Below are 16,359 nucleotides of genomic sequence, written 5' to 3'. Positions count from 1 at the left end.
TTTAAATTAATGAATTTATGTACTAAATTAAATTATTTTATTATTTTTTTTAGTTATTATTTGAATTGTATTTAATTTAACTCAATATTAAATTTTTGTTTAGTATAAATTCAAGTTAAATGTATATTTAAGTTTTAAATTTTAATTTAGTTTCTCTTTTAATTTAATATAATTTACTTTAGATTACAGAAATTTAAATTAACAAATTTATGTACTAAATTAAATTATTTTATTTAATATTTAAAGTAATTTAATAATAATTTTAATTTACGTTTTTTTTTAGTTTTCAATTTAATTTCACTTTTAATATAATTTTTATTTGCAGTTTTAATTTCATTTATTTTACTTAAATTTAAAGTAAATAATCTATCTATTCTATAAAATTATTCTATTTAATAGTTAAAGAACATAAGTTAGTCATGAAATTAAATTTAACTATTATCTACTAAATTATTTAAGTTTATAAATAAATTTTGCGGATATTTATCTTAAGAAACTCTATATGAAAATAAATTTTCTTTTTTTTTTTTTTGTTAGGAAAGCTCTAACAAAACATGTCAAGAGAAATTTCACATAAAAATTTGTTTACAAAAATTATAGTCCAAATATTCTGCTATGACACCAAACATCAAATAAATATGAAAAATGCCCTAAAAATTCCCATTTCTTTTAACACCTACCCACACCCCACATTAATTTTTCTTGACCTCAGTTGGACACATGTTCCAAGTGATTGTTTCATATGTATGTATATATTTTTTTATTTTATGGTTTTTGAAATCATAAACAAAGAAGCTCACAAGCCCAATCTCAGATGAGGGTTGCTGCGGGAGAGACACGACAAATTATTCAAAATTTCTTGTAAGATAGTTTTCCAGCTGTTGGCCGGGAATAGAGACAAAAACAATAACAACAATTCAAAATATTTATTTATTGAGACACTAAATTAGTACTGAGCGGAAATGTGTTGACATATCAAAGTGTCAGTGAAAAAAAGAAACTAAAAATATTCCATTTTTGGCACGATGACGATACCCTACAGCAGATGCAATGAGCATCTCAGACAGGGTCAAACTTTAAAAGTTATGGAGTTGGCAAGTTGCTATAGACATTCCAGTAAACTCGAATTGGTTGTGTCCAACGAGGAAGACATTGAAATTAGTTGAATATTGTATATCTCATTGAGAATTTTGCGATTACCTCACGCTTCATCAAAGTATAATGGACTATTGTTGAAACGCCTGGGCGTGCTGGCCGACCAGAGCTGTAAAGAGTGTACCCTTACTGCAATTGTGTCTGACTGTTTGGTTAATATGTCATACGGCAATAGATGCAATAGGACATGAAGAGAATCTGTACATGTCTTACAAAATTCCAAGCCTCCTACGGGCCTAGGATAGTACATTTAACCCCATTTGTTCCTTGGTTTCGTACCGTCCACTGCTCTCTTGTTAACAATGCCCTGAGAAAAATTTCTTTTGACGTTGGTATCAGAGAACGGTTGCGATCTACCGCAACCGGTCAGTGTATTTAGTAAACACCAATATTTGCAATCTTAAAACACCAATTGGTAAAAAAAAAAAATATAATACCCTGTTCCACACTGTGGAGCAGGGTATAAAAATGTAACCACCAATATCCAATGCAACCGACGACTATCGGCGTTTGTTAGTGTTAGAGTTGTAAAACAATCACACAAATTGGTTACCTATTACCTATTGCACCACCGTGGTGCAATGGTTAGCATGCCCGCCTTGCATACAAAAGTTTTTCAGCGGTGGATTATCCCACCTCAGTAATGCTGGTGACATTTCTGAGGGTTTCAAGCTTCTCTAAGTGGTTTCACTGGAATGTGGAACGCCGTTCGGACTCGGCTATAAAAAGGAGATCCCTTGTCATTGAGCTTAACATCGAATCGGGCAGCACTCAGTGATAAGAGAGAAGTTCACCACTTTGGTATCATAATGGACTGAATAGTCTAAGTAAGCCTGATACATCGGGCTGCCACATAACCTAACCTACCTATATCTCAGCAGTTTGGTATTCTCTAATTCCAGCAATTTTTGCATGGGTGTTTGAGGCCATATATTAACACCACGTGCCAAATATCAACTGAATCAGATGAATTTTGGTCTTCCAAGAGGCTCCGGAGATCAAATCTGGCGATCGGTTTATATGGAGCTATATATAATTATGCACCGATGTGGACCAATTTTTGCATGGTCATTAGAGACCATATACTAACATCATATACCAAATTTCAGCCGGATCGGATGAAATTTGCTTCTCCTAGAGGATCCGCAAACCAAATCTGGGAATCGGCTTATATGGGGGCTATATATAATTATGGACCGATATGGACCAATTTTTGCATGGTTGTTAGAGACCATATACTAACACCACGTACCAAATTTCAACCGGATCGGATGGCTCCGGAGTTCAAATCTGGGGATCGGTTTATATGGAGGCTATATATAATTATGGACCAATATGGACCAATTTTTGCATGGTTATTAGAGACCATATACAAACACCACGTACCAAATGTCAGCCGGATCGGATGAAATTTGCTTCTCTTAGAGGGTCTGCAAGCCAAATTTGGGGGTCCGTTTATATGGGGGCTATACGTAAAAGTGGACCAATATGGCCCATTTGCAATACCATCCGACCTACACCAATAACAACTACTTGTGCCAATTTTTATATGGGTGTTTGAGGCCATATATTAACACCACGTACCAAATTTCAAATGAATCAGATGAATTTTGGTCTTCCAAGAGGCTCCGGAGGTCAAATCTGGTAATCGGTTTATATGGAGCTATATATAATTATGCACCGATGTGGACCAATTTTTGCATGGTCATTAGAGATCATATACTAACACCATGTACCAAATTTCAACCGGATAGGATGAAATGTGCTTCTCTTAGAGGCTCCACAAGCCAAATCTGGGGATCGGTTTATATGGGGGCTATATATAATTATGGACCGATATGGACCAATTTTTGCATGGTTGTTAAAGACCATATACTAACGCAATGTACCAAATTTCAGCCGGATCGGATGAAATTTGGTTCTCTAAGAGGCTCCGCAAGCCAAATCGGAGGATCGGTTTATATGGGGGCTATATATAATTATGGACCGATATGGACCAATTTTTGCATGGTTGTTAGAGACCATATACTAACACCATATACCAAATTTCAGCCGGATCGGATGAAATTTGCTTCTCTTAGAGCAATCCCAAGCCAAATTTTGGGGTCCGTTTATATGGGGGCTATACGTAAAAGTGGGCCGATATGGCCCATTTGCAATACCATCCGACCTACATCAATAACAACTACTTGTGCCAAGTTTCAAGTCGATAGCTTGTTTCGTTCGGAAGTTAGCGTGATTTCAACAGACGGACGGACGGACGGACATGCTCAGATCGACTCAGAATTTCACCACTACCCAGAATATATATACTTTATGGGGTCTTAGAGCAATATTTCGATGTGTTACAAACGGGATGAAAAAGATAATATACCCCCATCCTATGGTGGAGGATATAAAAAGCCACCGGTTGCAGTTCTCTCGTACTTATATCCGTTACTTACTGTAACAGAAATTGCACATGAAATTTCAATGAGAGCTGAAACATAAACTTATAGAGAAAGTCGACCCTTTCGATTTTTCATAATTTGATTTTTGACTTTTGGGTGTTTTCACACCCAGAAAAAAGTGACCACTTCTTTAAGTTAAAATGAACTCATTGTGAAGAAAGTTGAACTTCGTATAGCGCCAAAGACATTTTTATTTGTTTGAACGATGTGATTTTCGTAGAAATTAGGTAGAATGCATTCCATATATTAGTTAACATTTTCCTATATTTATGTACCACTATACTACAGAATGAATAAATTTAACTGATTTGAATTCATATATGGAATGATTTTATTGAAATTTTTTCATTCATTTGGACAAATCTTACATATTTGTGGTAAAACTTTTACTTCATAATTAGAACTGCTTGCCTTCGTTTTTAAATACAATTTTATTTATTTATATAAGCAATTTTATTTTCAATAAAAGACATGTTTTATTAATATATTGAATATATTTATTAAGAATCAACAGCATCGACTGTCCTTGAAATATTAGTTTATTATTCCACTATTTCCAATTTCCATGTGATATTATCAACTGTAAAACGCACTTTTTCATCTTCTTCTTGTACTTTTCACTTTTAATAAGTTGCTTCCTAACGATTTTGTCCTTTTACAATTTCAATATCTACAAATATAAAAAATGATAAAACATTTTTGTTACAAAAGGTTAGCGTCACTGAATGTTACCTGATATTTGAAGATTCCAAAATGAAGACAAATGAAAGGGTTGTTATTCTGCTGGTGTTTTCTTCCTTTATACACCAACACGACATTGATAGATTTATTTTCAAAAAACGAAAAATTTTCTCACTAATTTAGAATAACAAATATTGTATATATTTTATTTGCTATTTATTATATTATTTTACCATATTATTTTTTAACAATCTCTCCGTATACCACAACAACGCGATTCCAACTAAAACAAGTATATACGGCCGTAAGTTCGGCCAGGCCGAATCTTATGTACCCTCCACCATGGATTGCGTAGAAACTTCTACGAAAGACTGTCATCCACAAATTTCAACTCGCTCGGATGAAATTTGCTCCCCTAAGAGGCTCCAAAACCAAATCTCGGGATCGGTTTATATGGGGGCTATAAATGATTATGGACTGATATGGACCACTTTTGGCATGGTTGTTAAATATCATATACTACCACCACGTACCAAATTTCAACCAGATCGTATGAATTTTGCTTCTCCAAAAGGAACCGGAGGTCAAATCTTGCGATCGGTTTATATGGGAGCTATATATAATTATGGACTGATAGGAACCAATTCCTGCATGGTTGTCGGATACCATATACTAACATCACGTACCAAATTTCAACCGAATCGGATGAATTTTGCTCTTCCAAGGTGCTCCGGAGGTCAAATCGGGGGATCGGTTTATATGGGGGCTATATGTAATTATGGACCGATATGGACCAATTTCTGCACGGTTGTTAGAGACCATATACTAACACCATGTACCAAATTTCAGCTGGATTGGATGAAAATTGCTTCTCTTAGAGCAATCGCAAGCCAAATTTGGGGGTCCGTTTATATGGGGGCTATACGTAAAAGTGGACCGATATGGACCAATTTTTGCATGGTTGTTAGAGACCATATACTAACACCATGTACCAAATTTCAGCCGGATCGGATGAAATTTGCTTCTCTTAGAGCAATCGCAAGCCAAATTTGGGGGTCCGTTTATATGGGGTCTATACGTAAAAGTGGACCGATATGGCCCATTTACAATACCATCCGACCTACATCAATAACAACTACTTGTGCCAAGTTTCAAGTCGATAGCTTGTTTCTTTCGGAAGTTAGCGTGATTTCAACAGACGGACGGACGGACGGACGGACGGACGGACATGCTCAGATCGACTCAGAATTTCACCACGACCCAGAATATATATACTTTATGGGGTCTTAGAGCAATATTTCGATGTGTTACAAACGGAATGACAAAGTTAATATACCCCCATCCTATGGTGGAGGGTATAAAAACAAACCACGCGCAAACATATCGATTACACCCACGCGCAAACACATCGATTACGATGACAGGTATCGATTACAGGTAGACAATAGAAATATAGGAAAATTTCCTATATTCTAACAAGTTTTGTTTCCTTAAGTTTTGAAAGGATTGCATACTTCTTAGTACGAATGAACTAAAATATTTTTATAAGCCAAGTGTTGTTCGTATATATGAAAAAGTTTCTATTATAAAGGAAGTCGCAATTATCATTTTATAAGAAATTTTACTAATTTTGAGGAAACTTGGTTTTAGTTCGTTTTTTGTTTATTTTTACGAATGCTTTGTTATCGGTGAATAAAATTTTCTTGTTCAGTAGGAAATTCTTATACCCAGCGAAGAAAACAGTATGAGTAAAATTCCATGCCTTATTCTAGTTAATGAACTATTCCTAACTGCTTACAGTTTAGGATTTTTTTACTGAAACGAGTAAATTTTATTATTTCTCACAAAAATTTACCTTAATGGAAATAAAATGGATAAACTATGTTGATGAAAAATTTTTCCTTTAGTTTCGAAGGCACTTTTTTCTGGGTGCAAAGTAATGGTCGTTACCGATATTCTGTGATTTTTTAAATAAAATTCCACCCTAAGAATATATGTCACGAGGATTGCTTAATTTTGGACCTACGAAAGTTCAAGCTTCGGTAGCAGCCGAAAGCATTCATAAAAAATCGAATTTCAATACTATTTTTGACCATTAAAAAAGTAACGGTCGTTACTTTATAAATGTGCTGTTTTCATATTTCGGAAACAAATATTATGTATTGTAAAATTTTGCACAGGATGTGTCAAGTAAAAAATATTATTAAATTCTTTGTAATGTTTTCTTTCAGTAATAGGTTTGTTTTCAAATCAAAGAAAATTATTTATCAAAAAAAAATCCTTTTAGAAAGTAACGGTCGTTACAATATAAAAACTTAAACGATTTTTGTGTTTGAATTCATTTATTGTGGGTAAAAAAAAAACATAAACGAAAAGCTATATTCTATTGCATAATTCTTGCATACTTTTATTCGATATGAGAACAGTAAACATCATTACAATCTAAGCGTTTTAGGGTGTTGATTTTTAAAGTTGATACGCCTGTTAAGGGGTCATATACGTTGGAATTACCCTTTTGCAAAATCAATTTTTCGACTTTTTCCATTAATCGATTTTGGTGACTGTCAATAGTCGACTAGATTAGATTTTTAAATTTTGTTTCCCTACACCGAACAAAAATATATTTTTTGTCTTCAATCACCAAGTTAATTGATCCAATTAATTTTTAATTGAAGTGACTTCACTCACAGTATAAATAGTATCAGTGACCAACGTCAATTAAGAAATTAATCAATTAAAAAATTAATTGAATTATTTGAATAAATTAAAATTTTAATTGATTTTTTTTTGTTAATTCAATTACTACTCTAATAATATTGTTTGGTAACATAGTTTTCTGTCTAGTAAAAACGACAAATTGTCCTATAGCTCCATGTTCCTGTATTCTCTTCTGTAGGATGACTTGCAAACGGCCACTATCTTCAAGCCCTCTCCTCGTTCCTCGTAGGGAAGTTTACCCAACATCTAAATTTTCTATTGCCTCATTCATCTAAAAATAGTCAACATTTCAATTTGACAGTTCAAATTCAAATATATAAAATCTAGTAATGAAACCTAAAACTCTTAATTATAGTGTTAATGTGTGTAAATTATAGTCATTACATAGGGGGGGAATAATGCCTTTAGGGCGACAAAGAAAAACACTCAATATAAATGACTTGAAAAGATCACAACATACACCAATGGAGAAAAATAAAAAAAAATACAAATTTAGATACACTTGAAATTGGTGCATATAAATCCTGATGCACCACAGTCAGATCAGAGGCAACAAATGCCGTATCTTGGATGACATATTTTGTTTTCATGTGCCAACAATTCAATGATATTTTTAACAAATAATTTTCATGTAAACCGAATATTTTGGTATTTTTTTATTTTTGTTTTCAATTTGTCTGTCCATTTGTCTGGTAATTCGTCCCAGTGTCTATGGCAAGAAGCTGCAACAATATTTACCCTTAACTACCGAAAAAAAATCTCTTTCTGCCCAACATAACGAAAAGCTGTGCCAAATGAAATCACTTTGAGCAATTTATCTATTCTTAAACATAAAAATTAAGATGTCGAACGGCAAGACGTTCAGTGGCAGATAGACGGTAAATGAGAGCATGAATAAAGTGCGTAAAATTCAGACAAGTGACTCAGAATTTTCTGTTGTATATTTTGGGGTTTTCTCTTGCAGAACACCTTACATATTGCGATTCTGTGATATTTCATTAATAACACCGAAAAATAATTTCACTAAATATTTTAAATTAATTTAATTTAAAATAAATTAAATTAAATTTGAATTAAATTAAATAACAGTTGAATAAAAGTGACTTTAAAATAAATTAAATTAAATTAATTTAAATTAAACTAAATTAAATTTGAATTAAATAACAGTTGAATAAAAGTGATTTTTATTAACTAAATATTTTTTTTTCTGGTGTAAAATCCCTTTGATCTACGCATTGCCATTTCTAAATTACGTCTATTTTCCGATGCATGATCATCATCTTCGTCATACTCACGTCATGCATTAGAAGAAAGGAAAATTTATGAACTCAACACAAAGTCGCAACGAGACGTTCTAAACTAAAATACCTCTTAATTGGCTTTGAAAAGGCCACCACTACCGCCACCACAAAACATTTGTTGGCCCACCACCGTCCCAATTGCCGCCACCAACAAACACATAAAATGCGGGAATCTGTTATGAATGAACTGATGTTGGCGCATTGACAGATGAATGAATATCGTCGATTCATTTCAGTGATCGCCCGGTAATGTTGATGTGTTAATGTTTTTTGATGTTTCACATCGATTTTGTATCGATCGGATTTATGCTCAAACAAATGAGTCAATAAATTCGAATATTTATTAACACCAGCCGATATCAATTCATCGAACGAACAAAATTTCATCTCACAAGTTGAGGGTTGAGTTGGCCGTCCTATCTTAACGATGACTCCTCCCTTCCTTTTGTTTCCTTTTCCGTTTAACAAACACTTAGTTTAACATATAAATTTACATAAAATAATGTGAAAATATTCAAGAACATTTAAGCAATTTGTTAATTGCAATCAAGCAATTCTATTGGAAATTTATTTGATTTTCGTGTGGAAATTGAAACTTGTATGGATGATTTTGTTTAAATTGATTGGAACTTTTTAAAGCACCAATGAACCATTATGTTTGAGATGAAGCATATAAAAATTAGAATTTATTTGCTCTAAATAATTGTTCTATAAAAAAATTAAGGATTTTTCTAAAAAAAAATTATTCAAAAAATTTTAACGGAGAAAATAGAAATAAAATTTTGACAAAATTTTCTATAGAAATAGATTTTGAGAAAATTTTCTATAATAATAAAGTTTTGAGAAAATTTTCTATAGAAATAACGTTTTGGGAAAATTTTCTATAGCAACACAAATTTTGAGAAAATTTTCTATATAATTACATTTTTTAGAAATTTTTCAAAAGAAATACAATTTTGAGAAAATTTTCTATAGAAGTAAAATTTTGAGAAAATTTCTGTAGAAATAACATATTTAGAGAATTTTCTATAGAAATAAAAATTTTAGAAACTTTTCTATAAAAATAAAATTTCTATATAATAAATAAAATTTCGCGAAGAATTTCTATAGAAATAAGGTTAGGTTAGGTCAGGTGGCAGCCCAATGTATCAGGCTCACTTAGACTATTCAGTCCATTGTGATACCACATTGGTGAACTTCTCTCTTATCACTGAGTGCTGCCCGATTCCATGTTAAGCTCAATGACAAAGGGACCTCCTTTTTATAGCCGAGTCCGAACGTCGTTCCACATTGCAGTGAAACCACTTAGAGAAGCTTTGAAATCCTCAGAAATGACACCAGCATTACTGAGGTGGAATAATCCACCGCTGAAAAACTTTTTGGTGTTCGGTCGAAGCAGGAATCGAACCCACGACCTTGTAATGTAAGGCGGGCATGCTAACCATTGCACCACGGTGGCTCCCTTCTATGAAAATAAAATGTCGACGAAAATTTTTCTATAGAAATAAAATTTGGACAAATTTTCTATAGAAATAAAATTTTGACAAATTTTCTATAGAAATAAAATTTTGAGAAAATTTTCCACAGAAATAAAATTTTGAGAACATTTTCTATAGAAATAAAATTTTGAGAAAATTTTCTATAGAAATAAAATTTTGAGAAAATTTTCTATAGAAATAAAATTTCTAGAAAATTTTCTATAGAAATAAACTTCTGAGAATTTTTTTTTTTATAGAAAAATTTTGAGAAAATTTCTGTAGAAATTTTCAGAAAATTTTCTATAGAAATGACATATTTAAAGAATTTTTTTTTTGGAAATAAAACTTTGAGAAACTTTTCTATAGAAATAAAATTTAGACGATAAATGTCGATATAAATAAAATATCGATGAAGAATTTCTATAGAAATAAAATGTCGACGAAAATTTTCTATAGAAATAAAATGTTGACAAATTTTTTTTTTATAGAAATAAAATTTTCAGAAATTTTTTATAGAAATAAAATTTAGAGAAATTTTTCTATAAAATTTTTCCATACAAATAAAATTTTGAGAAAATTTTCTATAGAAATAAAATTTTGAGAAAATTTTCTATAGAAATAAAATTTCTAGAAAATTTTCTATAGAAATAAAATTTTTAAGAAATTTTCTATAGAAATAAAACTTTTAAAAAATTTTCTATAGAAATAAAATTTTGAGAAAATTTTTTTAGAGAAAAATTTTCTATAGAAGTAAAATTTTGAGAACATTTCTGTAGAAATTTTCTATAGAAATGACATATTTAGAGAATTTTCTATAGAAATGAAAATTTGAGACACTTTTCTATAGAAGTAAAATTTTGACGAAAAATGTCTATATAAATAAAATGTCGACGAAGAATTTCTATAGAAATACAATTTTGATAAAAAATTTCTATATAAATAAAATGTCGTCGAAGAATTTCTATAGAAATAAAATTTTTAGAAAAATTTCTATAGAAATAAAATTTGCAGAAAATTTTCTATAGAAATAAAATGTTTAGAAAATTTTCTATAGAAATAAAATCTTTAGAATATTTTCTATAGAAATAAATTTTTAGAAAATTTTCTAAAGAAATAAAATTTTAACAAAATTTTTACTATAGAAATAAAATTTTAACAAAATTTTCTATAGAAATAAAATTTTAACAAAGTTTTTTTATAGAAATAAAGTTTTGAGAAGATTGTCAGAAAATTTTCTATAGAAATAAAATTGTTATACCCTAAACCAGATAGTGGTCAGAGTATAATAACTTTGATTTGCCAAAAAATGTGCCTACCAGAAATATTGATTTTAGACCCCATAAAATATATACCGATCGACTCAGAATCACCTCCTGAGTCGATCTAGCGCTTAGTGTCTGTCCGTCTGTCTGTCCATGTATTTATTGTTCGCAGAATTCCGGTCGCCATTATTAATAAAATTTTTAGAAAATTTTCTATAGAAATAAAATTTAGAGAAATTTTTCTATAGAAATAAAATTTTTAGAAAATTTTCTATAGAAATAAAATTTTTAGAAAATTTTCTATAGAAATAAAATTTTCAGAAAATTTTCTATAGAAATAAAATTTTCAGAAAATTTTCTATAGAAATAAAATTTTCAGAAAATTTTCTATAGAAATAAAATTGTAACAAAATTTTTACTATAGAAATAAAATTTTAACAAAATGTTCTATAGAAATAAAATTTTAACAAAATTTTTTCTAGAAATAAAATTTTGAGTAGATTGTCAGAAAATTTTCTATAGAAATAAAATGTTTATACCCTAAACCACATAGTGGTCAGGGTATAATAACTTTGATCTGCCAAAAAATGTACCTACGAGAAATATTGATTTTAGACCCCATAAAATATATACCGATCGACTCAGAATCACCTCCTGAGTCGATCTAGCGCTTGGTGTCCGTCCGTCTGTCTGTCCGTCCATGTATTTGTTGTTCGCAGGATTCCGGATTGGTATGTGGCGATTTTTTGGTACAGAGACGAACGTTATTGAATTTGATTTGATTAGATATAGCTCCCATATATATGTATCGTCCGATTTCGATAAATGCGGTCAGATTGCGTTTATTTACTAACCGATCGGTATCAAATTTGCCACAAAGAAATCCAATTGACCACCCTTTAAGTGTGCTAAATGTTATCGAAATCGGTTCAGATTTAGATATAGCTCCCATATATCACCCGATTTTCTCTAATGTGGCCATAAGTCCCTTATTTATCAACCGATCTGACTTCAAGTTGGCCAAATCTAGTTTTCTATAGAACTTACTATATGTGCAAAAAATCAACGAAATGGGTTCAGATTTAGCTATAGCTCTCATATATATGTATCGCCCGATTTTCACAAATTTGGCCATAAACCCCGTATTTATCAAGCGATCCTACTCAAACTTGGCTTTCTCTAATCTTCTAAAAAACTGACTCTATGTGCAAAATATCATCCAAATCGATTCAGATTTAGATATAGCTCCCATATATATATAGCGACCGATTTTGAGAAGATTTGCCCCTTATAACCTTATTTTTGACCATAGTGGCCTCATTTATTTAACGATCTTACTCAAATTTAGCACAAGGTAATCTCCTGTAATATCAGCAAAACCTGCAAAATATAATCCAAATCGGTTCAGATTTAGATATAGCTCCCATATATGTATCGCCCGTTTTTCAAAATTTACCCCTTATTACTTTATTTTTGAGCATAATAGCCTCCCATTCCCCATTCTTAAATATGGAAATGCGGTATTTCCCCAAACCTGTACCATTGATACCCCACAAACAATATTTACTAATTCAGTAGGGGTGGTTTAGGGTATGATATAGTCGGCCCCGCCCGACTTTCTACTTTACTCACTTGTTTTCTATAGAAAAAAAATTTTCGATAGAAATAAAATGTTGAGAAAATTTTGTATAGAAATAAATTTTGACAAAATTTTCTGTAGAAATAAAACTTTGAGAAAATTTTCTTAGAAATAAATTTTTCAGAAAATTTTCTATAAAAATAAATTTTTCAGAAAATTTTCTATAGAAATATTTACAATTTTGAGAAAATTTTCCAAAGAAAAAATTTCAGAAAATTTTCCATGGAAAAAATTTCAGAAAATTTTCCATGGAAAAAATTTTGAGAAAATGTTCTATAGAAATAACATTTTCAGAAATTTTTCTATAGAAACAAAATTTTCTATAGAATTAAATTTTGATAAAATTTTCTACAGAAATTAATTTTTTTTTTCAGTCAATAATCGGCCTGACCGATCTAGCTAAATTTTATTTATATTACTAATCTTATAGGCTCGCTTCGCCCAACATTAACATTCGATGTAAAATTAACTTTTTAATCTGCATTTTGTGGTCAAGGACATTAATTCTAATCGCCTCTCTTATTTTCTATCTCTTTTTAATTTCAGAATGCGAAAAATGCAAGATAAGCACAAAAAGGTTAAACCTCAACAAATTTTGCAAAAGAGATTACGGTAAGGCATAATTAATGAGGATTTTCCAATAACTACAAATATTTACCAACGATCATGTCTACATTTTACAGCAATAATGGCCAAAGTGATTGGACGGGAACAGAGTACCGAGGTGACGAGCAGCGAACAATACAACACCAAAGAAAATCAAAAAATGAACGACGCGGACAGCGACGAAATGGACAACGGTCGGAACGTCGGAGTGGACGAGGAGGAGGAGGAGGAGACGGAGGCCACAAACGTCAAATACATCATACAGATACAGGCCATATTCAAACGAACACCGCTCGAGTACGCAACAACGAATACAATACTAAGACGCGGTCCTATGACCTGGATCATACCGATGAAGAATTTAGAGTGTAGATGTCCCAAAATTAAAATGAATAAGTGAGTGAAATTGTGGAATATGGAAGTTTGGCAAAATTTTAATGGTTTTCCCTCTCTCTCTCCCCCCGACAGATCTTATTTAATTTTGGGCAAGGATTCTGAAGCTCCTCCCGGTTATTTGGGTATTGGCCCACGTTCAATTGTTATCGAATGGAAAGATGAATGGTATCGACGCATGAAACGTTTCCAGCGCAGAGCGCGTACATGCGAATAAATTTCATAATAGTTTATTTTATTTTCTTAATTTATATACTATATGTTTATTTGTTTATATATTAATATTATTTTAAATACCTATACATACAATACATATGAACACACACACACACATATAAGATTAAAAACAAACAAATGCTAACGAAAAATATCATAATCGCATAGATTTTAAGCCGGAAATGAAAACTTTGCCAAAACGCAACAAACACAAGTTTTAAATATTTGTATAAATTAAAATTTTTTTTTTTGTAATTAGAATATATTACAAAAATATATACATAGTTTTTTTTATTAATAAGAATAATAATGATTACAATATTAAAAAAAAAAATCCACAAGCAATATATATAAAAATATTCTATATAAAAAAAATTGAGATAGAGATATTCCATAGATTGGTATTAGCAGAAACATAGTGAGGCTTTTAGTTTGGAAATATTACCTCATAAAAATATTTCTGAAACAATTAAAAGAATAAAATTATCAATTCTGAAATTCGGCTAAGAGAACGAAGAGAGAATGGAGACCGCCCAATACCTATCACACCTTAATTCTACTGCAATTAGATGGCATATGAAATTTTTGTTTGGTGTACATTGGAGGGAGGACATAAAGGCCTATATGGTATTCTTTCCATCAAAACCATTTTAAAAAGAACTTCGTTGAAAGAAAAGGATACGTTCCTTTTAGTCACGTAACCATATGGTATTATTCACAAATTCACAAAGAAATGAGAAAAATGGCAAAACCACTCTTATGCGCCATCCAGTTTATAGGTTTATCCGGACGACAGTGTTCGTATCGCACATAACCCAAATGTTGGCTACACTATAAGTTATGCTCGAAGACATAATCGATATTGCTGCTTTTTTATGGGATCGAAAACACATTTGTCGATTATTTAGTCATCACCGACAATTCATACTGTAAGATTCTTTTCAAACACAGATATTCCGCCCGCAATAACTTATAATCTGGACGGCACATTAGAAAATATTCGGAGGCAAAATTTGTATCTAATTTTTTCCCCAGAGAAAATTGCTGGTTACACAGAAAAAAAATATATTTTAGTTTCGATTACGAAATTGATTCATACAAAAGTACTAATTAAAAAAATTATTGATCCAATTAAAAATTTAATTGATCTTTGCTTTAAATAACAAATGAATAGAATCAATTATTGATTTTTTTTTCAAATACATATTTCAGAGTTGGCTAATGTTGAAATGTGCTCACAAAAAAATTGGTGAATCAAGCATGCATGAGAGATACTTAAAGCGAGGATATCAAAACTTTTCAGAAAATTGTCTATAGAAATAAAATTTTCAGAAAATTATCTATATAAATTTTCAAGAAATTGTTTATAAAAATAAAATATATTTCCAGAAAATCAAAATAAAATTTTTCAGAAAATTGTCTATTGAAATAAAATTTTCTGAACATGTCTATAGATAAAACATTTTCAGAAAATTTTCTATAGAAATTAAATTTTGAAAAATTATTCTATAGTAATAAAATTTTGAGAAATTTTTCTATAGAAATAAAATTTTCAGAAAATTTTCTATAGAAATAAAATTTTCAGAAAATTTTCTATAGAAATAAAATTTTCAAAAAATTTTCTATAGAAATAAAATTTTGGAAAAATTTTCTATTGAAATAACATTTTGGGAAAATTTCCTATAAAAATAAAATGTTGAGAAAATTTTCTATAGAAATAAAATTTTGAGAAAATTTTCTATAGCAATAAAATTTTCAGAAAATTTTCTATAGAAATAAAATTTTGAGAAAATTTTCTATAGAAATAAAATGTTGAGAAAATTTTCTATAGAAAAAAAATTGAGAAATTTTTCTATAGAAAAAAAAATTTGAGAAATTTTTCTATAGAAATAAAATTTTGAGAAAATTTTCTATAGAAATAAAATTTTCAGAAAATTTTCTATAGAAATAAAATTTTCAGAAAATTTTCTATAAAAATAAAATTTTCAGAAAATTTTCTATAGAAATAAAATTTTCAGAAAATTTTCTATAGAAATAAAATTTTGAGAAAATTTTCTATAGAAATAAAATTTTGAGAAAATTTTCTATAGAAATAAAATTTTCAGAAAATTTTCTATAGAAATAAAATTTTGAGAAAATTTTCTATAGAAATAACATTTTGAGAAAACTTTCTATAGAAATAAAATGTTGAGAAAATTTTCTATAAAAATAAAATTTTGAGAAAATTTTCTATAGAAATAAAATTTTGAGAAAATTTTCTATAGAAATAAAATTTTGAGAAAATTTTCTATAGAAATAAAATGTTCAGAAAATTTTCTATAGAAATAAAATTTTTAGAAAATTTTCTATAGAAATAAAATTTTCAGAAAATTTTCTATAGAAATAAAATTTTCAGAAAATTTTCTATAGAAATAAAATTTTCAGAAAATTTTCTATAGAAATAAAATTTTCAGAAAATTT

General features: G+C 29.9%; 1 protein-coding gene across 2 annotated transcripts in view; it reads left to right on the top strand.

Annotated features, from left to right (window-relative positions):
* The window catches only part of NetA (Netrin-A), a 426,376-nt gene extending 411,126 nt beyond the window's left edge, over window positions 1-15,250 (top strand). Inside the window, exons 5-7 of one of the 2 annotated variants that reach the window (XM_075300108.1) lie at window positions 13,231-13,296; window positions 13,368-13,686; window positions 13,759-15,250. In XM_075300108.1, the coding sequence (XP_075156223.1) occupies window positions 13,231-13,296; window positions 13,368-13,686; window positions 13,759-13,900 (527 nt within the window). In that variant the 3' untranslated portion in view covers window positions 13,901-15,250. The remainder of the gene's footprint in view (window positions 1-13,230; window positions 13,297-13,367; window positions 13,687-13,758) is intronic. The other variant, XM_075300109.1, reaches the window with a different exon arrangement.
* The last annotated feature ends 1,109 nt before the right edge of the window (window positions 15,251-16,359 follow it).

The sequence above is a fragment of the Haematobia irritans genome, chromosome 3, assembly GCF_050003625.1.
Source record: "Haematobia irritans isolate KBUSLIRL chromosome 3, ASM5000362v1, whole genome shotgun sequence".
NCBI lineage: Eukaryota > Metazoa > Arthropoda > Insecta > Diptera > Muscidae > Haematobia > Haematobia irritans.
The sequence above is the reverse complement of the archived record's forward strand: the minus strand, read 5'-3'. Positions and strand labels throughout refer to the sequence as shown.